At 36.6% G+C, this 25,564-nt stretch overlaps 1 protein-coding gene across 1 annotated transcript in view; it reads right to left on the reverse strand.

Annotated features, from left to right (window-relative positions):
• The window catches only part of CAMKMT (calmodulin-lysine N-methyltransferase), a 225,639-nt gene that overhangs the window by 29,546 nt on the left and 170,529 nt on the right, over nt 1-25,564 (reverse strand). Inside the window, exons 4-7 of the mRNA XM_086628769.1 lie at nt 13,582-13,642; nt 10,506-10,560; nt 9,388-9,451; nt 4,153-4,219 (exon numbers count right to left, since the gene is read on the reverse strand). Coding sequence (XP_086484895.1) covers nt 4,153-4,219; nt 9,388-9,451; nt 10,506-10,560; nt 13,582-13,642 — 247 coding nt within the window. The remainder of the gene's footprint in view (nt 1-4,152; nt 4,220-9,387; nt 9,452-10,505; nt 10,561-13,581; nt 13,643-25,564) is intronic.

Below are 25,564 nucleotides of genomic sequence, written 5' to 3' on the forward strand. Positions count from 1 at the left end.
ACCGGAAGCCATTTAGTCTTTAGAAAGACTTTTTTTCTTTTAATTCTGGAAGCTTGTAAATTCATTACATTTGTAAGGAACACTAAAATCTCAGAGAAGATTATCACCTGTATCTTAACCTTTAAGGAGAAGGAATAGTCACTTTTGGTCACATGATTATACATTCTTGATGTGAGTTCTAATGTTGACTACAGAATGAACAAAGAGTATATGATACATTAATACAAATCAAATCAAAGGGCGCATCACACCACAAGTATTTTTCTCACTGACTTGATGTTATATGTACTTGTTTACACTCTTTTGTGGAACGTAATCTCTCTGAGGCAACTCTTGGCAAAACAGTAGACTTGTGCACAGTTAAAACTCACAGGTCCCATTATCAGCAATAAGTACAAAAATTTTGTTCTTAACAGATTTGGAATTTTCAGACAAGGGAATTTGATGGAAGAGCAAATTTGTTAGTAGGTTAAGACATACAGACTCTGTTAACCTTTAGAATACACTGCAAGCCTTCCTCATTGATAAAGATTTTCCATCATGACATTTGTAACAACAATTTTTCGAAATTCTACTACTCAATTCTCTGCTTCCAGACAATTTCCACATTAAAATAAAGAGAAGAAAACCAGCAGAGATTCCTTGACTTTGTTATTGGTAATTTAATCATTGGTGGACATGTTCAGAACAATGATATAATGCACGTCAAACAAATAATGGTGATACAAAGACTGCTATCAGAATAACTCAGAAGGCTGGAGCACCTCTCCTGTGAAGACAAGCTGAGAGAGTTGGGGTTGTTCAGGCTGGAGAAGAGAGGGTTCTGAGGAGACCTTCTAGCAGCCTTCCAGTACCTAAAGGGGTCCTACAAGAAAGCTGGAGAGGGACTTTTTACAAGGGCATGTAGTGATAGGACAAGGGGCAACGGCTTTAAACAGAAAGAGGGTAGATTTAGATTAGATCTAAGGAAGAAATTCTTCCCTCTGAGAGTGGTGAGACACTGGAATAGGTTGGCCAGAGAAGTTGTGGATGCCCCATCCCTGGAGATGTTCAAGGCCAGGTTAGATGAGGCTTTGAGCAACCTGGTCTAGTGGAAGGTGTCCCTTGCCCATGGCAGGGGAGTTGGAACTGGATAGTCTTTAAGGTCTCTCACAACCCATACCATTCTATGATTCTGTGGTATACTAAGTTATGGGGTAACCAATGTGATTCATGGATAATTTTAGAACTGTGAAAAAAGAATTTGTCAAACTCATACATAGTATTAATGATTCACCTTACTATGGCAAGTCATTGTTAGTAACTTGGTGGCATTACTGTCCCTATTTCCAGTTAAGCGTAAGCAAGACATTCTGAACATACGCATGGAAGCTAAAAATAAAATTGAATTGTATATCCACTGCTGAAGTAAACTGTTTACTAAACATCTATTATTACATTATAACACATAATATGACAAACTGCCAGTTTGGCTTACATTACTGTACTTTTAAACAATAATCAAGAGTTGGCAGAGAGCTAGATAAGTGCTCATTTACTGCATTTTGTATAAATCTAAATAAACAAATGTATGGCAGGTTGTCCTAATCTAACTTCTCTTGGCTGATACTGGATTGTTCCTTTTTGTGCCATACGTTTTTTGGCATATTTTCAAAGTCTAGACTTAAATCTCTGGAATAGTCACAAACTGACTCTCATATTGCTAATTTCTGCTCCACGTGCAAAGAAAAGAGTACAAGATCCCAAGGTGAGAGGAAGGTGCAATGAGAAGGGTCTGTTCTGAATGGTCTTTTATATGGAAAGAATCTCGTCACTTTGCACTGGACACTGTGCAAAGTTGCAAGACTGGACACTGTTTAAAAGATACATTAGATTGAGGAGCAGCATGCCTTCTCCAGATTGGATTAATGTTGCAGTAAGTCACTTCAATACATTCCTATATTCATTTGCCTGCAAGCTCCGACCAATGAAAAAGAAGTCACCTAATGTCACTTTGGATGTCAGTATTGCGTTCTTCCCTACAAAACACTACATCTTCTTGTGTTTTTTTTTTTTGTTGTTTTTTTTTTTTTTTCCCGCCATTATCATTGTACAACCAAGGTTTTCAGGTCTAGGAAAAGCGAATCAGGGTTAGGGTAATATTTCAGATTTTACATCAGTGTTTTAGTTTCTTCAAGGCCTTGAGAAGTGATCAAATAACTTTGTTACTGTCTTTATCACATGTCATTACTGCATCGGAAGGACTGATCCATCTGTTAGGACTTCTCAAAAACTAACCAAAGCATAACCTTAATTTTGACAGGAGAAATCAACTATTAATGTGTATAAGACAGAGAAATGACAGATGACCATTATTTTGGGGATTAGGGCATCATTTGCATACCTATTTTATAAAACTTTACACTGTACAACAAATCAGCAGAAGTCTTAAGAATGTAGAACTAAATATCAAATTATGTGTTTATTATAATGAGCCTTATGTTTTGATACAGTACTTCACTCTATTTTGTAATTTAATTATTTTATTTATGCAAATATGGCCCCAAATGCTATTGCACTCAATAAGTTAAACACTTGACATTTTCACTCCTTAAAATGCAGCATTTTATGATGTCTAGATATGTTTATTAATTAGTGATTATTAACACCCAGTAAACAACATCATTTCTTGTAAAAACACAATCTTTCTTCACAGCATGAGGCTGAAATCTATTATTCACTGATTCCATATGCTGAAATACACTCAAATGATCACAAATGACCTTAAGTATTAGATAAATGTAAATGAGGAAAGGGTAGAAAATGTGCTTTTGATTGATATCTAAAAGACCAGGTTTGAAGTCTTGACAAGGGATGAAATCTGAAATCTCATACAAAGTAGATGGCAATTGGAAGTCTACCAAATCTAAGCTTCTGGATGGACGTACCACACAGATCCTCCTCAGCAGGGATGAGTGTCTGAGGCTGCTCACAAGAAGTGTTCAGCACATAGAACCTGAGGGACTATTCCTGGGGCCCGTGTGGTCTTTGTCTACTTAGCAGGCACTTACTAGGACGCAGAGATATATCTCTAACTTATATGCACATACACCCTAATGAATGCAGAATTCTTCTAACCCTAAGTGTTCACTTAGAAGAACTTCTCTACACAGAATGGCTACATAAGCATAGAGATAAATGATGTGAATGATAACCATTAAAATTGGATGGGTTTAACCCTCTATGTTCATAAGCTTGTTCTGCAGTAATCTAATTCTTAACCCTATACAACAAATATGAAGTACTTCATAATTTACTTTTAAAATACTATGAGACAAACACACTTAAAATTTACAGCTGCTTCCAATCTCTACTGTACCCGGAGATGATTCAGTGAAATAGATCAACAGCTAACCTCAGTGGCACCTCCTATCACAGGATGAGTCAGGAAGGGCTCTGGAGATAATCTGAAACCAAATCCTCTGAACCTCTACAACGCTTACCCTCTAGAGCATGCTTTTGGGGCTAATTTGGAGACAACAGACCTGGTGCACTGAGAAAGATGCTGGGTGCACCCTGAACCTTGGGACATAGTCAATGAGAGAAGGGCCCCAGCACGCTGCACCTGGCTCCCATGCTCTCCATCTGTCCTTGCAGCAAAACAACATGATACTGATTGCCCAGGTAGGATGACCAAAAAACCTCCCATGGATGCTTCAATAACATCTGTCTTGGGGGCAAGTGAGATTTGTTGCCACCCTGAATTCTCAGAGCTATTTAAAATGAAACCTGCCAGTGATTTAGGTACATTCATTCATTCCAAGCCTCATATTTAGTACAATGGGCAATATTGACTCTGAAGCAGTCAAATTTCAACCATGCACTAAACCACAGCTTGAAGAGACACAGTGTACGTTAAAAAAAATAAAAAGGAAAGAGAGGTTATGTCACCAAGATTAACCATACTGTATTTGCAATGTTAAAAAGCAGCTACATTTTTTTTTAATACTTCCAAATTTCTGTCTTTCATCACTTACCTACCTACATTGTATACACATCTGTGCCAGCATCAGTAATATAGGTCACACTTTCACACTTTTGCATACATTTCACATTTACATTAAATACACAATTACATGCAAGAATCAGTAAACCAGTTTAGTAGAATCTTACCGGCTTGACACTTTCTGAGCCTTAAATACTCCTGCATTTTGGTTTCTTGTGATGATCTCACTTACATCTGTATCAGATCCGTTAAGAATTATCTACAAACAGTAATATCTAGAAAGCAGCAATATAAACAATGAAAAATACTTTTTTTCCATTAATACCTTCATAATGTCTTTTATCAGTTTGGTCGTTTTTAATCTGTGCTGAGTCAGTCTTTTTTCAGAAACATAAATTTTAGATTGCTGCTCCAGCACATCAGCCATATATGCATCTATGCAGCAACATGCTCTTGTTGCTGACCTCTATTTACTGTTTCATTTATGGAATTGCTAGCCCTGTAGCTACAGAGGGAACTGAAAAAGACTTCCCATATCTTCTATACATTTAAAGGCAACTATTGTTTACAAACATAAGAATTACAATCATGATGAACAGAAATGTTGTAGCATGGTTGCTTAATGTCCAATTTAGTTTGGGCTGCTTTCGACTGCATCACTAGATCACAGTGCCGACGTTTTGGAGCTTTCTGGGTTTTGCGTACCTGCCCTGCCACAAGACACATACCTTTGTTGCTGGCTCTGTCTGGATGAAACCCAACACACAATGGGAGCACCTTAACCTATAGGCAAGGGAGTTTCTAGTCCATTTGCTTTCTTGAGAATGGTTTGGAACCACCATAAAAGATAGTACAAAGCAATAAATGCCTTTTCTTCCCCACAGGCACTGCAAGAGTGCCTCAGCCTCGTGCCTCAATGCCTCAGCTGCATGTTTCAGCTTCTTTCAGTCTGGAAGATCAGGTCACAGATTTGGGTAGCCATTCAGGCAGGCTAAAGCAAGGCAATGAAAAGTTTCAAGGGAAGCTGTGCCCAGTCATCTATGCCTAGAAAGACAACCTTCATAATCAGTCATTTGTGGTTAGTGAGAAGCCATTGGAAGCAAAAGGCATAGCAAGTAACCGAAAACTATGAGAATATTAAATGTCATCCAGTGTGAATCCATACATATTTGAACGATTCACTCTGAAACATAAAAAATCATCTTAAATGGATATTTTTGATAAAGATGTCTACAATCACTCTTTCATATTTAAGGCACAGGAAACCTCATGCTAATTAGGAGGACGTTTCTAGGTGCACAAAATATGTTGAATTCTTTGCAAGAGCTTTTATAAGAAAATTGAACACTAGTGTCAGCCTAATTTAAAATATCACTAATGTATCTTTTTATTTGCTTTGCTGAAATCACATAATTGGCCTTCCTAAAACAGTTGACTATTTAAGAAGAGTTATTTTAGGAAAGCCTCTACTCAAACAATGTAAAAGAAAAGACAACTGATACCTTGTGAAGCCAAAAACTAGAAATGGAATGACAGAAGACTAGTTTAAACATATCTCTGTAGTTTGGACGTGCCTTCTAAATCTTTTCCACAAGACGCAATGAGGAGTAGTAATGAATGGTCTATATCTGTGAAACAAAAGGACGGCCCAAATAATTCCATGAGCAAAGTATGCATTTTTAAGTAGAAGCAAGTAATATTGTTGATAAATTAGCTACACTGCACTTAAATGATATAACTGAGCAAAATTATTAATAATCGTTGTAAACATGTTAACACCAGCTTTTTTAAATAATTTATGAGCCCATATCTTCAGGCATTCAGGCTGAACATGACCTTTCTAACCTAAATTTCCCAGGACTGTTTAAAGATCCATACAATATATTTTAATGGCCATTATAGCGCACTGCAACAATGTTTTGTATTATTGATGCTTTCAGACAGTAGCTCAAGTCACTAGTGCATGGTGTGAAACAGAGCTGAGGCAGAAGGTACGCACCCTCTCTGAAATAGGAGACAGTTTTTACTAAAAATGAACCTCATCTTTGGATTTGGACATGTCGAACCGAGTACAGATGCTTCCAGTGTTCTGGGGAAACAGAATTTGATGTTCATGACTGACCATGTCATAGATACTATCTAAGTTGGAAAATTTTTACCTGAATGTGTATCACCCAAAATTACAGAGGGGAATGAATCGGATAACTTTGCTTAAGTATATCTTTATTATTCACTTGAAATATCTGTATTTTTATTTTTAATACTTTATTTAAATGATCCTGAAAGAACTAAACCAACCATAAAGCTTTGAACTAAGCTGCAGAAGCAATAACATCTGTCTTTATTTTATTGATTTCGCAATATAAATGACCTGTTAATCAATTAAAATCTACCCATGATAAGGAAAAGGAGTGAGTTAGAGTGAAGTCTTTTAAATGGACTAGTAACTCAAATCATAATATCCTTTTAAAAATCTCCACAGACCTCATGGATAAGACCATTGATTAATATAAAATATAGCTATGTATTTCACAGTGAAATGGTTAAACCCACAACAATGCTTTGAAATTAACATATTCATAAATTGTTTTAACTTGTAACATTTCAATAACATATCTTAATATAGATATTGAAAACACACGTAGTGAATATTTCATGTAGCAGTATGAAATGGAGAATAATATGAGGAATGTCAAAAATTAAAAGAAAAATCAAATCCTCAAAAGCTTGAGACTTCACAAAGCAAAGCTGTTAGTTACGCTCACTGAATAGCGATAACAACAACAAAAACAACAATAATTATGATGATGATGATAATACAAAGGCAGATTCTCAGATGCAATGCACTATTGCCAGGTCGATTTTCAATTACATTTCACTGATGTATTCATTTGTTTCTTAATGTGCTCATCTTGCCCATTAAGAATAATTAGCAGGCTTGCTTGGTGATTTCCTGGCTTCTGACAGTGATTTTTTTTCTTTTTTGTTGACAACCACTTTTACTTTTTGGAAAGTAATTTTTGGATATTATAGTATGACTGGCATGTAATTTAAGCTTCCTAAGAAATTTAAAGGGAAGATGTAAACAGTAATTTTTAAACAAGATTATTTTAATCTATAATACCTACATAAAAAGCATAATACTAGGCATTAACTATTCCTGAAGAGCTGAGTCTAGAAAAGAAAACAGTATTTTATCCCACATTAATTTAATTTGGTATGCTAAACAATTAAAAAATACCATCAGCAATAATAAAAATTAGTAGAAATACATCATTTGTAGTCTGTGGCACTTGGGGCCAAATACTATTTCAAATTACTCTAAAAATTCTTACTGATTTCAGTGAGTCTAGTGTGGCTGAAACAGAACTAAATTTAGCCTAAACTTCTGTTATAGCTAGTCACTATAGAAAAGAATGAAAAAGAAAATCACCATAAGACAGATCATAAAATTACTACTGAAGTCCATAAAGCCCATAAAATGCAACATAAATTTTATTATGTGCACTTTTAAGAATATATTCCACCTACACTGTAAAGTTCTTAGTCTGCTGCACTTTGGCACCCTGCTAATATTAAGCCCATTGTAAAATCCAACACAATAAAAGCACTTTGAATGCTGAGCCTTCAGAGCACCAAATGTTAAAAAAGATAAATAAATTCCTGTTAGAGCCTTCCACCAATCTCTTCTCTGAAAGAGATTCACTGAGCGAATACAGATGAAGACGTCTTGTAAGATTTTTGGAAATAAAATATATTTCTAAAGCATATAGTGAAAAACTAAGGTGTGCTAATTAGATGACATTAACTGTATCTTTTTCAGGAATAAAAGCAGTTTAACTTGTTTAATTCCAAAGACCGAGAGAATACTTTTAGCACTCGCCAATTTTCCTTGCTACAGAAGACCTCTAAATTTCAAAAAAGTTCAGGTATGTTTATAGAATCTGCTATGCAAGATATTTCCTGACTTGATGATTACTGAGCTCACCTGAAGCTTTCTGTGGGTAAAATGATCTTTTGTTAAATACCTACGCTTCTATAAAACATCAGTTTGTTTTATTACGCTAGTTGAAACACTTTTTTTCTTCCCCATTTTTTATCTTCATAATGACATACAAGAAAGATTGGAAGGGGTGATGCTGATTAAAATACACACAATAATGAATTATTCCTGTTCTCCTCAGGACATGAGCATAACAAACTAGAATTTAACAATATAAGAATCACTGGAACACAACTGAGACCTTGCATTTTCAAGAAAAAGTCTTCCTTCAAGTTTTAAAAGATATGATCTAGGACTAGCTGTTTGTTTCCATGAAATTCTTAAAGTCTTGTAAGAAATTGTAGTTACCTCTGAGAAAGTCTTTATAAAGGTAGTAGCTAATATTATTGCACTGCAATGTTTCCTGTTTTAACAGTCATCAGCAACTGCCATTTTTTAAAACCACAGATTAGTTTAACTCATTTTTTTCACTAAGTACTCATTATGTTAGCTCTCAAATATATACAAAACTCAAATCTAAATAATTCTGATAATGCAGTGGCCAAACCCTGAAAAACTAGTCTGCCTTAAAATGCAAATGAAAAGATTACCAAGGAACAAAAGCAAATAGATATCTTCCTTTTTTCCCTCTCAATTTCTAAGGGCTATTAGTATTCACTGTATATATCTGTTCTTGTTCTGTGCTGATATTTAATGTGGCCACAAATTATGCTCACTCATTCTCTCGCTTAGCCAAAGTACAGTTCAATTTTCTGAACTATGTGTTCATATTAGAAGGGCATAATAGCAATTTATTCTAATATAAGAAATATAATAAAATACTTTTACAAGAGACAGAGGAGTTTTGCAATCTTACATCAAGAGAAATAATGATAAATTGATAATTGATTAAGCACACTAAATGGGTAATTTGTAGGCAGTTATAACTTAGCAGCAACAATGAAACTGTGCGTTTCAACATACACCGGAAAAGCTATGGCAATATACAAATACTAGGTATGTTTTAAGAGGCTAGTATCTGAAAGTAAAAAAAAAAAAAAATAATCTAGTTCTGCAAAACGAATATGTGAAGAGGAGCTAACGATTTGATTCAATGCTTCACCTCTTGTAACGTGCAACGCACACACAAGGAATTTTTCAGCGCTCAACCATAAGACAAATATTTACTACTGTACTTGCTCTATATCAACATGTGCACTTTTAATTAAAGAAGAAAATGTGGCATTTATTGTGGGGGAAGCTGTAGCTCAGTTCAAGATATTCTACATCTATTTTTTAATTACTTATGTGGGGACTTTTTCTTAATATACCCCATGCTGTCTGTCTTTATATCGATTGTTACTCAGCCAGTAAAAAGGAACGAGCACAACAAACCAGTTTTCTATCTGAATAAGGATACTTTTGATGGCCTTTTCATTTCCATCAGTTAACAGAACTTCTTTGACATCTGCAGAAATAGCAACCTGAAAAAAAGAGCACAGCAAACAATGAGCAAATATGCTTGTCTGTGTGGAAGTGAAGACAGGAGTGACAAGCCTTCAGTATCATGCTTCCTCACCTATTTCTCTGTAACAATCTTCAATCTTTTTTCATTTTATGTCTGCATTATTTTAATCATTCAATCAAATCAGTCAATACTTTTATCATTCCATTTGCGGGAGCCTCTATCTTGCTATCATTCTGTTCCGTAATTGCATTGTGACAGCGGATGATGGTATTCTGAGAGGCTTTCATTTGCGGGCTTCTGTTTATCTAGTAGAGCCATCATACAAGGCTGTCACTCTGCCTTTCAGCTTGCTTCTGTCTGACTGCCTGATGCCCTTCATATAACTTTGCATTGCAGGCAGATGGCTTTGTAAGGGTAATTTTTTTGTGAGCTTTGACATGCTCGCACATTGGGCTGTAACCTCGACACATTGTATAAGAGCGACAGGTTTGTCAAATGCCAATCAGTGTAACAATATGCTTTTATTTGTAGAGACATAAAAACTTGTCTAATGCACTGCACTGCTACATAATATCTCCTGAATACATGACTCAGAACCCAGAGAATGGTGAACGACTCTCCTGAATGGCCAATCTAATTCAAAAGAATCTAATTACCGAGAGCTCTGGATCATGTTTGTTGGTGTAATAATGCAGGCAAAACATTAGCAGCTATATCATGGTGCTCCAACTGTGATTCGCCAGGCTATTCCTGTATCTTAGCAAATGGGACTATAATCTGAAAAAAAAAAAAAAAGCTTCGGCTATGGCAATGAAAGACAGACCGTACGTGGCCTGGAATGTCACAACAAGAGATATTGACTACACGGAGGTAAAATGTTTCTGCTCATCGAGGCAACCATAAAATCAATATGATACGAAAGCAAGTCAATCTAGAAGGTCTCTCAAGACTCTGCAGCTTGACCGCAGCTGAGGCTGTTGACAGTTCTCTGACCCAGCAGTTGGAGGCACTGGAACATTTTTCCTTTTGTTTCTTCCTCTGAATGGGATTGGAATTGAGAAAAGACCTACCATGAGCCCAGCCAAGCATGTCATGCCACCCCCTAGCTCACACACAGCAAGGTCCCTGAAAGAGAGAAAGGAAATGGTAGAACCCATACAAATTAGATGAAAATGGTCAGAGAGACATATATGTTACAAGAACAAATTGCCATCTGCAGTAAGAACTGAGCTACCAGGAAGTTGTAGAGACATGACTAGGCTACCTCATGTCGTTTTGCGTTTTAAAAATAATTATGAAATAGAAAAGTCACAAAGCAGGCAAATCAGTGGGGGTTCCCTCATTAGTGTTCAGTGCAACATTACCACCGCTGAGCTGAAAAATCTGAGAAGGTTCCCTTTTTTCCCTTGTCAATGGCTCTGTCTTTTAGAACTAAACTAGCTAGAGTAGCGAAAGATAATTGTTAGGAAAGGATAACAATGTTAATCCACATTCATTCTTGCAAAAACAGTTAGAGAAGTAAACGGGGAAATTAATATTATTTATATATCTCTCCATATAGTTATGCCTAAAAGGCTTTTTACATTAAAGAGAGCGAAGTTTTAAAACAAGCCACATACCACAAAACAATCACACATGAAGAAATCCGATCCTTCAATTAGCACTTAAAACTGCAAGTGACCTACAAACAATGCTGTTCCGAACAACGATGGGAACGGCAAACAGTTAAGCCACAGAAACCTAAACGAAGTTAGTGTCAAGAGCCTAAACCCAGCCCGAGCCGAGGGGTGAATACATGGTCTAAAAGGCTGCTTTCAACGCAAACCATACTGCGCTGTTATTAAGGCGTGCGTGTGAAATATAATTTGGCGCAGAGAGCGTGCCTGATGGGAGCTTGCAGGGGGAGCCATAAAGAATGTCCTCCAGAGCCACGGCCTGCCCCGGGAGGGGAGGAGGGAGGGATGCTGACCCCGCGCCGAAACCGCGTGAAGCGGCGGCGTCTAGGGCAAGGCAGAGCTTCGGTTTAGGAACACGCTGCTTTATAGCTAAATCTATGGCAACTGTTACGGCTGGCAGAAACGCTCCCATTGAGACACTTTTGACAGGCAGAAAATGGAATTTCAGCTAAATTTCAGATTTGTTTTTTTTTCTTGGTGCACCTTTTCTTCTTCCCTAAAACACCAACATTTGAAAATCTGTTTTTATGTGAAAGTATTACCTCCCTACTCACTCGACACGGATACTTTGGAAGAGGAGCTGGGATGCCACATGAGCATACAGCATACAGATGCTGATATTTTGATCATTGAGGCCACCGGACTAGGCTGTGTGACCGTATACTAATGCTCGCTGTCCGGATGGGATAGATTTATTTTTCTTAAACTCCACAAATTTTATTTGAAAAAAGTCTAGTTGTCTTATTTAATGGAAATGAGACAAAAGGCAGACATAGTTTGGAGGAACAAGCTGTACATAAACCCAATGAGAATACAAAACAGATGTGGGAAATTCGCAGTTTGTGGTTTAAACAGAACGATTATAGGTTTTTACTCACGTACATTTTTATTTTTCTAAACCATATGTCATCTATATTAAAAGTATATACATATGGCTATATATACAAGATTTACAAGACACTTAATCCCTTATAAAAGTCATGTTTATTGAAATAAACAGAGAAAGTATCCAGTGTGGGGTTTTTTGTGCATTTTGAACCAAATTTGTATGTACACAATACACATGTATATAATTACGCACGTATTTATGCATATAAATAATTTGTTTCAGTGCAAAGTTCCCTTATCAGCAAATTTTAAAAACCATTTCTGTCTCTCAGGCAGTATTTAGTGACATTTATCAATGAAAATTAAAACAAGAAACTCTACTCTGAGTGCAATGTTGAGAGGGCATAATCCTGAGAAATCAGGACGTGAAACTGCCCATTTCCCCCATGGAAATTTGACTGATCGCTGCCTCCAAGTATCCAGCCTTGCATATTCAAACTAGGAAAATTCTCTTTTAGTGAGCAGCACAGGGAGGTTTGCTGTGAAGAGCCTCTGAGAACAAGCAGAGTGCATGAGCCGCAGCATGGGGCTGGACGGCAAAGTGCTACAGGGACACCATGACACCAGCTAAAGTCACACAATGCAGTGCCCAGCTGAACTCAGAGGAAGGAGCAGCGGCCACCAGATTAGGTGTGTTAGCTGCCTCCTCTGATGGGGTGGGCTTCCTTCAGGAGGTGGCCGGAGTAGAAGCGAACTTTTACAAATCAGAGCATGCTTTAGTGCCATATCTTTGATTTCAGATAGGAGTTCGAGCAAGCTGCAGGGACCAGCTCACAGCTGATACACTTTCGGCTTTGGTACAAGGGGCAGTGACGTACAGCTTGGTCCTCCCTATTTTACCAACACCATATGTACATGGACTGAGGGATTTTGTATGCTCCAAGCTGGTTTACTTGGTATTAGCCTTGCACTCTCACTCAGAACACAGTTTATGCCTGCAAATGCATTGTTATAATGGCTTTTTCTTGCACCCATTCATCCTCTGGACAATGAAGCTTCAAAGATTTCCAAGTACAAGGCTCTGTATACTCAAGAGGAATGAGAGAGGATGTAGGACGGATTTTAATTTTAGGTGTTCTTATGGGACCCTTGAAAACTGTCTTCTACAAGTTTAGAAAATGTGAAAAAAAAAAAACCCAAAAAGTGCAGAATGTCTCAAAATTGTTTCACAACACTAAAATACAGACGCAAATTCCTGCATCGCTATATGCAGTGATTATTATGCATTTTATCAGGTAATATTTTGCTTGCTTTTGCAACAGATGTCAGTTTAAAGAATGTCTTTTATTATTCCTGACCTTCACAATCAGTACTGATCGATTGGAGCTTCACTTTTGTTTCCCAAAAATCAAAGTGAAATAAAACGCCTTGAGTGGAAATCAAAAGTCTTTGACATATAGCAGAAAGCTTGCTGTGCAATATTAGTACCCAAAGGCAGCTCAGAATTCTTTGTTAAGAGCAACATGCTTTCACCTTGAACATTTTAAATTTAAACTGAAGACTTAAATCATAGCAATCTTTACCATGCAGATACAATAAAACTCACAGATTGGAAAGTATCTTTTTATGTTTAACTCTGTACCTGAATATTTCATTGTGCTTTAGGCAGTAGTAAGCCAGCACTTCTTCAGATGGCCAAAGACCTATAAAACAAAGATATAAGTCTTAGAATAGATGATTTTTTTTTGTCTAAAACAATATTTGAATACATATTACCATTTGAAGATCTCTACCAACTGTTTCATTTTCTAAATTTGCCACAATACCATGGAATAAAGAAACAAATAAGACTTTTAATGGCAAACTTATGAATATTTCATAGATTCCATCCTCACTAATGATCGGACATTTACTTTATAGACACAGGCACACACATAAACATAAACATATATCCATACATACACATAGAATTGTCAAGACATTATAAGTTACATATAATTTAATCCTACAAAACTTCTGACATTTGGGCATTCATACAAACATCAGATGTCTGTACCAGGCCAGATGTGAGGTCCACCTTGCCTTGTAGCTTGTGTCTAACTGTAGACAGGCCCCCCCGCCCCCCCCCTTTTACATTAGCTGTTGCCTACAGTCATCCCACTTCTTTCCAGTTTCTTTTTATATAGCTCCTTTTCTCAGGGAGGGTCTTAGGTTTTGTTAGGTGGGTGTCGTGGTTTAACCTGGCCAGCAACAAAACGTCATGAATCTGCTTGCTCACCCTGCCCCACCCCTGCGGAATGGGGAATACAATTAAAGGGGAAAAGGGAACAAGACTAATTGAGATAAGATAATAACATCAACAACAACAATAATAATAAATGAAAAAATATATAATATGATAGTAATACATACAAACAAGTGATGCACAGCATAATTGCTCACCACCCGGTGACCAACCCCTGTCCTGTCCCAGCAAGCAATCTTGAAACAGATACGTCCTGACACCGCAATCCTGGACGAGTGACAGGCCCAAAAAGACAGCAAGAGAGAGACAGAACTCCAAGAGTCCGAGAGAGCCCTTCGAAGAACAGTTCTCAACTTCCTGGTAAACTCTAATCTACATACTGGGCATGATGTTGCATGTTATGGAATACTCCATTCACCAATTTGGCCCTCAATCCTAGGTATAAATTCAAATGATAAAGGGAGTTGATAATACAAAGTTGTCCTTTGTCCCCACTCCATTCCCCCCCAGCCTGTTGTGTTCCTGCACATTGGCAAAACATGGGAAGCTGAAAGGTCCTTGATGTCTCAGTGCCAACTATAAACATCAGTGCACTGTCAACATTCATCTCACAACAAATCTAAGGATTTCTAGTTGTCTCTCCTCCTCCTCAGGAACTTCTTGAGCCCCAAGTCAACAGTCACTAAAGGATTTTTCTAGTTGTTCTCTGGATGTGTGTAAACTTTCCACAGCTGTGACATCCAGTGGCAGGACGCACCACAGTTTTACCATGCTGTATAAAGAAACATCTCTTCTCTCTGGTTTTCTACTTGGCTCCCTGTCATTTTTACTTGAGGCCCCCTAGTTCTCAAATGGGAACAGACAAGAGCAATCACGCTTTTTTCACTTAATCCATATTATTCACGACTTTCTAAGCTTCCATCATAAAACTTAACACTGGTCATTGTCAACCTTGGCAAATACTTGGAGGCATCCATTCAAATTTACCCATTCAACACCATTCACTCATGAAACTCGCTGTTTCGTCAGATCCGTTTCCCACGTCACTTCAACATCTAATTGAAGCACCATGGCCCACGGAGAGGGCAGCAAAAATCCTGCATGTCAGGATACAGAACAGACTGTGGGAGCATCCTTTAGATATTTCTAGACAAGTAAACTGAATTCCATGCAGCTTATTACTATGGGCATCCTTTACATCATCTTTTATAATTTTTTATTCTCCACACTTTAAAAACTTTACAATGTATTTAATGCAAGTAAAAGTTTGGGAGGAAAACTGTCTTCCTTTTAAACCACTTGGAACCTGATTGTAACCATCAAATACATAATTCTTCCTGTCCATCCATTAAGTTATCTGAACTAGCCTTACTTATAGTGATAAATAATGAAAATTTATGAATGTGTTGCCTGCATGCAGATCAAGCAAAAGCCTAGACTAGATTTGGCCAAAACTTAGCATATAACTTTGGCATGGCAAAGATCTTTAAGGTAAAAAAAATAGAGTGCCAGCTTATAGGTATGACAAAAACACTAAAGCAATATTGGTATCTGTCTTGCTTATGACAGCTTAGGCTGATTAGGTGTTTGCAAATGCGCTATTTTGCTCAGACTTGCTAAGGGTTAAAATAAAATATTCACACACGACTACCCATTCTTCAGTGAAACATACACTAAGAATTGTACAGGGTTTTCCATCCCCTTTTGCGCATTTCAATGCTTTTGAGTACTGAAATACCCTAAAATGACAGATTTTGCAATAAATATAATAACTGTTTAAATATTTTAGTGTATAATATAAAGAATGTTTCAGTTTGCAGTGACTGGTCTATACTCAAGCAATAAAAGTGCTTTTTTAATATTTAGTGAAGATACAGCTAATTTAATACCTTTTATAATACTTATATCTCACATTACAAAAAAAAAACCCCACACCCACAAACAGAAAATCCCTAAACCCTTTTATAGCATACTTTTAGCCTGAGCGAGTTTAAAAATTATTGTCAATTGTAGCAAAATCCTTTAACATCTGTCTCTCACTTTTCTATGGTTACTATTGAAAGAGCACTTTGAACGGTGTCTCTAAATCTTTTATGAGGGGTCACCGTTCTTTCCCCTGCTACTATGACAGTGTTGATACGGGCTGAAACTGCAGGTGTATCAGATAGCTCTGTGCTGAGAGAAGGGTAAAGCACCTTTGGAAAGACAAAGCTCTTCTTTAGGCAGACGCTAGCGATGCGCACGACTCTTTTTCCTGCTCCCTTCCCCCATAGGGAAGGAAGCATCACCTCAGCAAGGATATAAGTGGCTGGCAGCTAACGAAGTAGAAGTCAGGAGGTCTTTCATGACACAGGTCTTGAGTGTGGAAGCACCCAGTGCTTCCAGCTAAGCCAAGAAGCCAGAATACCTGCATTAATTTCAGTAAAAGGAAAAGCTTCTCTTGCTTGAACAGGTAGGTAAGCCTCTTTACCTTCAAAACAGGGATAAGCTTAAAGACCCACGTGGAAGAGTTTGCATTCTGCCTTCTTCCCCTTCACTCTGACCTACATTCTCCAACACAATGACCTACATTTTGAAGTGGCAAGTATAAGGTAGTTCTGCTTCTGTTAGCTGTTACACACAGCTGTAATGCAGACATGCAGCAATTCCGATGAGTTCACAACTACCACCACAAGGTTGTGAAAAGCATAATTTATTTCCTGAAAACACATACATATGGATATGGATTAAGTTTCCTGTGAACATGCTTAAAATAATTCTTTCATATTTAAAATAAAATTATTCTCATTTTATATTACGAATTTGATTCGAAATACATAACGTTGGATGGGTACCTATTTGCATGTGCAATTACTTACACACGACAGTCAATTATTTACACATATATAGGCAAAAGAGTATCAAAAGGCCCTCAAATAGTGCTTATATTTAAAAGGCTTTAAATATACTAGAAGTACTGGGAGGACAGGCTAAAAATCTCACTGTACAAGGAAACAGAGAGAAACAAGAGTTTGTTTTTGCAAAAATAAATATTTTGCAAGAGTAACTGGAGGTTTTAAAACTATCACCTTGATAACTAGAATGCGAAAAAAGAGAATAGTTGCCAGAAAACATCGGAATCCTCATTGAAACAAACAAAAAAATTAACTTGTGTTGGTGTTTAAAGGAGCACCTCAAGAAGGACTGCGATTTGGCATGTCTGAAGACATGAGAGAGACAGTGCTCATAGAACGATGCCTGCCAGCTTTTCAGCTCTTGGCAGGTATCCTTTCATCATTAGGATGGAGTAGGAGATCCACTGCAAATGTGCCATAAAAGCAATGACGTCTACTTCCAGACAGCTTCATGATACTCACTACAGTAGTAGAGGTACAAAAACATTATCAGTAAATAACTGATGACAGAGAGATGCTATATATGCAGAGACATACAAAATACAGGCATTTTTACAGCACTCATCACCGTATCATAAAATCTCACCACAATAATGGAGTCTACTTCACCAGAACTTGATGACATCATTAATTTCTACTGTCTAAATGTTGCTCATCAGGAACAACACCAGAAGACAGAGGTAGATTAAGTTTCTTAAATACACAGAATGAAATTACGGGAAGGCCAAGAAAAAACTCTGAATCATCCTAACACCTTGACGTACGATTTAACCAAAGACACCCAAACTTCTCCTACAGAAGAACGAAACTAACAAAAACCACAATAATGCTATGAACACAAATGTAAAAGTTGTTGTTATTATTCTCATAGTGCTTGCTAATGGAAAGCGTCAGGTTCTTCTGCACTCGCCATGGCACAACAGTTCTTTAAAGTGACCTTCAACTCGTGTGGACTAAATCCTGTGCAGACAGCCTTCTGAGGATGCTTTGTTTTAACCATCAGGTGGAGTACCACTAGTCCAAAGCAACATAAAACCTATGTTTCTTCTGTGTTGAATCTAAAAATCCTGAATCCTGTATGAAATTACAGAAAATTTTCAACCAGAAATAAATTATCCAGTATTAAAAAAAAAGAAAGGTAAAAAAAAAAATTAGTTTTTTCTCTATGGCTCTTTACCATGTATTTTAAAGAATGCTGTCACACATTTAGGTAACAAACATAACAAATCCTGAGATCTGATGTGAAGTTCTTAAAGAACTGCATGTTATTAGAAAATCCTCAAGAAAAAGTGCTGAGAATTTCGAGACTTGTTTTTTTAAAGAAGACATTTGATTATTGGAGCCATTATGTCTCCACACTGCTCCATAGGTACAAAGAAGTCACAGTAGCTACTGATTAATTGGAATAGTGTGAGATTAGTAGAACTCTGCTCTACTGTCTGCCAACACTACACACAGGAAATAAAGGCACAACTGGAGGCGACAGGTGAACCGTCCCGTGAAGCTCTGAGTAGGAGGTATAAAGCTGTCCAACAACTGCTTCACTTAACATTAGATTAAGAAGTTCCTTTTCAAGCTAAGCCAAATGGAAAGTTTTGTCACTTTTCCCCAGCACTTCACGTGTTCAGATGTCTGATCTCAAAATTCAAATTTTGTCTTTTATTGCATTATTAAACTACAAGATGTCTTCCTATTCATTTGAAGTTTCAAGTAAATTTGGCACAAATCCTATCTTAACCCTCAAAAGCAAAGACAATTTAAATTTGAGAAGTCAGCCATTTTCCCCAGATCAATATACTCAAAAAGACCTTTTTTTCTAGTAAGACCTGATTGTGGACTACATGAAATCACCTTATTTGCTTTAATACTCATCAAAGTGGGAGGAAAAAAGCATTATGGGCAAAGAGATGAAGTACCAACAATTGCACTGAGCAATGATGAATGTTTTCTGATCCTAAGAAAAGTATTTTTTATCCTTCCTGACACCAAGGCACATTGTTGGTGAAGTGCAGAAAAACCTTGGGCACCACAATGTTAAGTACCTATCTGAACAGGCAACTATTCCCATCTCCTCCTAAAAGACCGCAGAGTGGATGGAAAATCCTCAAAACTAAGATATCTACCGGAACAGAGAATTAGAGGAATTTAAAATAAGGTCCTTCCACTCTTACTGTTGCATGGTTACAATCCTAATTTTACAGTATGAAATCTTGTTTTCTACGGACTGTCTCATATTCAAGTCACAAGGGAAGGTAAGTTTGAAGATTTTATGCCGTTTAGTTTTTGTGCAGATCACCAACGCTGTGCACAGCAAGAAGCACGGTACACCTGCCAGAGATCCTGGAGAAGCAAGAGAGAAGGTCAAAACCAAAATTCAACAGTACAGTAATTTGGAGTAAATTTCCAAATGAGGCTCTAACCAGTATTATGAGTCCTTCTGTTACTGTAGCACAAAAATTCACTTGCAAGTCAAAGTAAAAATATGAAATTATGAATAGCACCATTAAGACTAACTACAAAGTGGATGCACAGCGTACGTCTGCCAAATACACTTTGTTAGTAACATATAACATGGTTGTTCTAATTTTAGTAATTGCTTGAGAAAAGACTATTTGTATTTAATTGCACTGCTGTAGTTAGTTAGCTTGCATGGATAGCTCTCTAAAATGCTTCTAGCTCTCAACTTTCTTCAAACCCCTTTTCAGTACAATTTTATCATTAAAAATGTTGCTTAGTGTAGTCACAAAGTAAAGATTTTATTTCTATTCACTTGTTCACATAACATGCAAAATGTGACACAGATGAAAAGATAATCGGTAATCCAGGTTACCTAAAATCCCACCTAAGGTGTATTGAATCTAAAAACCATAAACATACGTAATAAGGCACTATTACCACAAATACTCAGATTTTTAGCTGCCATAAAATGCCTGTATAGAAGAGTGGAAACCTTCCATAGAAAACGACTTTCATAATAATCTAAAGACAAGTCTGGTCACTTTAATAAAATGAAGAAATAGAAGGAATTGCCCAGTGAGGTAAAAAAAAATTCGGAAAAACTTGTGATTTAATTCTGTTTGCAGTACACAAACCCCCCATTTTCAATCTTGGATCCTCAAGTTTAAGTTTACACCCATCTACAACAAGAGCAGACAAAAGAGGGGTCATCATCACCAAGTCAGTTGCAGATAGTGTGCCTGGAATGGTACAACTATTTTCCTACAAAATTTAATTTGGGAGCAGATTTTCAAAAGCAGAATAGCTACAGAGTACTGTGCCCTTCCGGACACTTGATCGCCTCAAGTGTCAACGTAAGAACTAACCTGTTTTGGAAGTCTAATTGTCTAATCTGAGGCTCTGCTTTCTGAAATTTACCCAAATTCTGAAATTTGCAGGCGAGCAACTTCAGCAATAAATGCACACAGTGTGAAAAAAGAGAAGTATTTGATAGCCTTTACAGTAGCACCTTACACCCGAGCCTTACTGCACCTGACTTTTGCACATGGCAAACCACCTTTAAGTCCAGTGAAGAGAAGTAATTTGAGGCAGGGAGAATGGCTAGCTTACTTTTCCACAGCAGGAATGCTGTAAGTGAGTTTGAAAAGGTACGAGAACACCAGAAGAAATAGAAGATATAAAGAGAAAGACATCTCACCATTTTTCCCTATGCACATACATTTTACAGAAACTCTTGTCTCTCTTTCCATCTCAAGCAGAATTCATGATATTCAGATCATTGAAAAATATGTATAAGCACCGGCTGAGATCTTCAGCCTAGGCAAAATGGCCTCAGCACTGTATCTCTCACTTTCATTCTCATTATTATTCATGACTAGGAGGGAAACATGATGGTCTGCAATCTGCAAATTTCTTTTAGAGCACAAACTTAAGAGGCTCGGCGGAACTGATGTGGAAATACAGTAACAAGTCAAAGCTGTAAATGTACGCATATTTCTTCCGTAAGAAAAATCGGCAAACTGTACAAATCTACTTGTATGATTGTCTTTAACATCCTTTTTTCAAATGAGTGAGTTTGATTGTGTTGTGGTTTTTTTTTTTCAACACCTAGTTTTCAAATAGTTATTAAAAATTAAACAACACTGGAACAAACCTTTTGTGATTATAGCCTTCATTCTCCTGCAAAAAACTGGATCTATAAATTTATGTACCATTGTAGATGTAAATTACAAAATTTTATATTCAACTATATTAAAACATCTATTCCAAAAATGATTACCAGTTGTGAAAAGCAGACAGGCTTATCACTTGCTGTCAGTTGTTCATGTCTAGTTAAGCAATAATGTGCTAAAACTGCTCTTTTGTTTTGTGTAAGAATTTTGGCAATAGAAGAAATGAACACTCGTTTAATAAAAACTCAGGCTGCTTTTTGCTTTGATGGAGGAAGCAGCTGCCTGTTTTCATTTGCTGCAGAGCAGCAAAACCCATCAATATAATAAGCAGCTTAGATGCATCCATCCACAGCATCTGTAAGGATATAGGGCTATTCGCTCAAAACCAATCCTTGGTTTAATTTTAACAAAGATGTGTCTGACATATTTGAAAATGCATTATAATAGGGTTTTGAAATACTAGCATTTTCTCTTTTCTTTTTAAATACTTTTCACAGATTTTGAAAGGCAAGTATACATATTGGAATGATAAAAATGATAAAACAAATATTGCTATAGCAAACAGCAGAACTAGCCTAAAAACGTAATGATGGAACATTAAGAGATGCCTTCTAGTTCACAGACTCTCCTGTCCCATGAAAATATAGAAAAACAGTATTTTAGTCTTTTCAATGAAGGGTTTTTTCACCATAACCAAGAACAGAGAAAGATACTAGAAATAAGTATCAGAGAAAAGATCATAGATACATTATACAACTATATTTCCTGAGACATACTTTTCTTTCCCTCCCTCATGCGTTGTTAGAAGCAGATAGATTAACATTAATGCTCATTTCCAGAGATACTTATCAAATTGTTTTCTGCTATTGCCTGAAAGTAATATAATTTTTCACTAAGTTTCAGCAGTGTGAGTTTGTCCCTAGTGACAACTTCTAATTGCAATAAAAATTTTTAATTAAAAATAGAGTTAAAGGACTTTCATATATAATTACAAAAAGAGGAAGAGAAAGATAAAAGACCGTCTGAGATATAAACCATAAAACTCTTTTCACTCTAAAAATGTGATATGGCACATCTATATTATTAAAAATTCTTAAGACATTATTATTATTTTAGTGCTGTTCGGCTTTCTAAGACCTTTCTAAGCTGAGCTTTTAGATGATTTGCACATTAACTGAGAAGTCAGATAATTCTTAATCCTCCTCTTTTTCAGATCCAATAATGGATAAGGGAGCATCTTAGCATGATCAACTAGCAATCTGCCTAGCCTGAGTGGTAGTACACCTGAATTTAGGATTAGTCATTGGGTTTTCATAATATCTGATTTAAATGAGCACTCATTCTGGGAAGTGTAGAACAAGAATATTCAATGATATTTGAACTGTACCATTTAAGTATGTAACAATAAATTCTGAGTGCATGCACATTTATTTGCTTCACAAACAAACAGCTGTACAGAAAGGAAGATTTTAAAGAATCATGTCCAGACAAATATATAGTTCAATTAAATAACTGCTTTTTTGATCAGTATTCAGAATAGCTTATTGATATAATCAACCATATCTCAGCTATAGCCTTGTATCTGTATCTACCCAATTCCAATATCCTAATTTCATTTTTGTCTATAGATTGCAAGAGGAATCTAGTTGGCTTGTTTTTTTTTGTGGTTTGTTTGTTTGTTTGTTTTTTTGTGGGGTTTTTTGGTTGGTTTTTTTTTTTTTTTTAACAGATATATAATGAGTAGAGAAGGTAACAAACCTGTAGATTAACCATAGTTACCAATATTGCTTATATTCCTCAAATATTTGATATCGAACATGGAAGTATGGGTAACTGATCTATGCATCCTTATGTAGTGCCAAGATAAATAAAGTAGAATTTTTGGAAGTTTTTGATTGTGTTCAGAGGCGGTATCTAGAGCTTGTATTTCTCATATTTGTGGTTTTTTTTTTCCCCTCCATCAAATTAACTAAACAAATATGATACTTTTTTGGTTTTAGTACCTTCTGATTTAGTGTTTTTCTCCTTTATCAAACTCTAACATTCTACATAGTTTACCAAAGTATTAGAAAAGCATCTGCTCTGTGCTGCCAGGAGATATTCATTGTGTGCAAGTGAAAATAATAATTGTATGCACAGTTCAAATCGAAGCCTTTGGACTACCTCTCTCTAACAAAACAGTGTATCTCAGTTCTTGGAACTTCAGATAATGGCAAAAGGCGACCATGTGTCCTACGTATTCTTAAATGAAACTGTTAGGTCACCATATTCAATGTGCCTTGATTCTTTCTCTAGAGATATCTTCAACTGGTGCTAAGTGTGCAATTTTAAAAAGTTTATGCTATTGGCAACCATCCTGCAGCAGGTGCCCAAAATCTCCTTACATTACTAAACCTTGTTTTCATCTCTCACGTGATTAGATTTGTAACGAGTTCTGTAAGTGGGAACACTGCACCAGGACGAATCACTTTCAGACATCTCACCTATTTATAGATCCACATGTATCTATGTTCCATATGAATTTAGACTGTAAGAGTTAAGGCAAATGCAATCATTCATAGTGAAGGAAGTTCTTTCTGAAAGGCCAAGGATTAAATAAGTGCAAAGATCCTTCAGATCCTTCCATGTCAGGTTTAACATACATTCATAGGGGAACACAAGAGAACTTATACTACCATTGCTCACGGCTGCCTTTTGCTCAAATAGGTTTCAAGAACCATAGCTGTTGATCTGGCACTTTTCATGAGTACTAAATATAATGGGCCAGATCTTCAGCAGGTATTATGTGGTATTTTGCTAGTGTATTCCAGCTAATGAACCAGCCATGAATTTGAAATACGCATGGTCTTTCTGAGAAACTAAGTAGCCTTTATTATATTAGTATACGGTAGTAATACTGCTTTGGATCATTTTGTTGAGTGAAATCCAAGGGTATGCTTCCCAGGAAATGAATGTTTCAGTGGGTTATGTTAAGGGAGGATATAAAGGTGGTAGGACTACAATTTAGTCTCCAAAGTGGCCTGAAATATTAACAACCAATTTTCCTTGATTACTTTCACATTTCCTATGTTACTGTAATAAACTAAGACCTAACCGACCACATTCTTATTTCACAAGGCATAAATAATGCAACAGAGCAACACAGGTGCTACCAGAATTCTTCTGAAAAATGTTGTAGAGCTGTATAAACACTTACTCTTTTATGCTCTGACACAGAAGTGCTCTTAGGTCAAGAATAATGTGCTTCGACTAAGATATATAGCTTAGGGGTTTATGCCATTTTTCACTGTTGAAAGAATGTATTTCAGAACATCCAGTGGATTGAGTCTCAAAAACAAAGGAACAAAACCAAAGCAAATCATTACACACCCAATTTAATTAAAAGAAAGCATGAAAGAGCCTATGAGCTAACCTCACAACAACATGTTTATCATTGGTAGGTCTTGTAAGAAAGTTGATCAAATTCTTAATTAAAGCAAGCACACATTCTCTGACTTCAGGAATTGCTCAGTCATACACCAGCAAAGAAATTGGACCCCATCTTTTGATGCTGCAATTAGAGTAGGAGACATTTCGTTGTGTGCTCCATTCCATGGTGACCACAGACCCTTGGGTGACCCTAGGATCCTCCCTAGGGAGTAGCAAGGCTTTACAATATCTAATCTAATCTAGGCCGCTTTATTCTTTGAGGCAGATTTTTACTAATGGCAAAGCCAACACGGTAAGTCATCAGTTTCTACAGCATTTCTTGCACAGATAGACCTTGAAACACTATGTTAAATCCGCATGTCAAACTCCCATATTAGGAGGTAGACTCTTCAATAGCTAGATAACATTTTTTCTTAATGAGTTTTGAGCTCAGACTTTAAAAATGGAGAGGCAGGTGTATAATCTTCTGATTTTCAAACTTTTTCCTTAAGGATTAAATGTGTTGTGACACTATTTTCATATAGCTCTCCATCAATAAAGTAGTAACACTGTAACAACGAGGAAAAACACTTTTTAAAAAAGTAGTAGTATGCCACCATTATAGTAATTAGCAGTTAACAACAAATTTTAGCACCTTCTCACTGTTCTCTTTCCCTGTTAAGAGTTTGAGTCACAATAAAAGAATAATTTCTTGTTACTTTTGGGGAAGGGAGGAGGGTAGAGGAAAAAGGGATTGTGAAATATATGCAATTTTCACATATAACACACTGTTGAAAATGTAATTCTCTATGTGTTCTTTTCTGAAAATATATTCTATATTCCTGGATTGTCTTTGCTATCAGGAGCAGGATTGAAATCTCCACTTTAGTATTTATCTGAGGCTGTGATAGCTCAGTTGTCTGCCTCCAAATGCCAAGATAGGGGGAA

The sequence above is a fragment of the Tauraco erythrolophus genome, chromosome 2 (genome assembly GCF_009769465.1).
Source record: "Tauraco erythrolophus isolate bTauEry1 chromosome 2, bTauEry1.pri, whole genome shotgun sequence".
Classification (NCBI taxonomy): Eukaryota; Metazoa; Chordata; class Aves; order Musophagiformes; family Musophagidae; genus Tauraco; species Tauraco erythrolophus.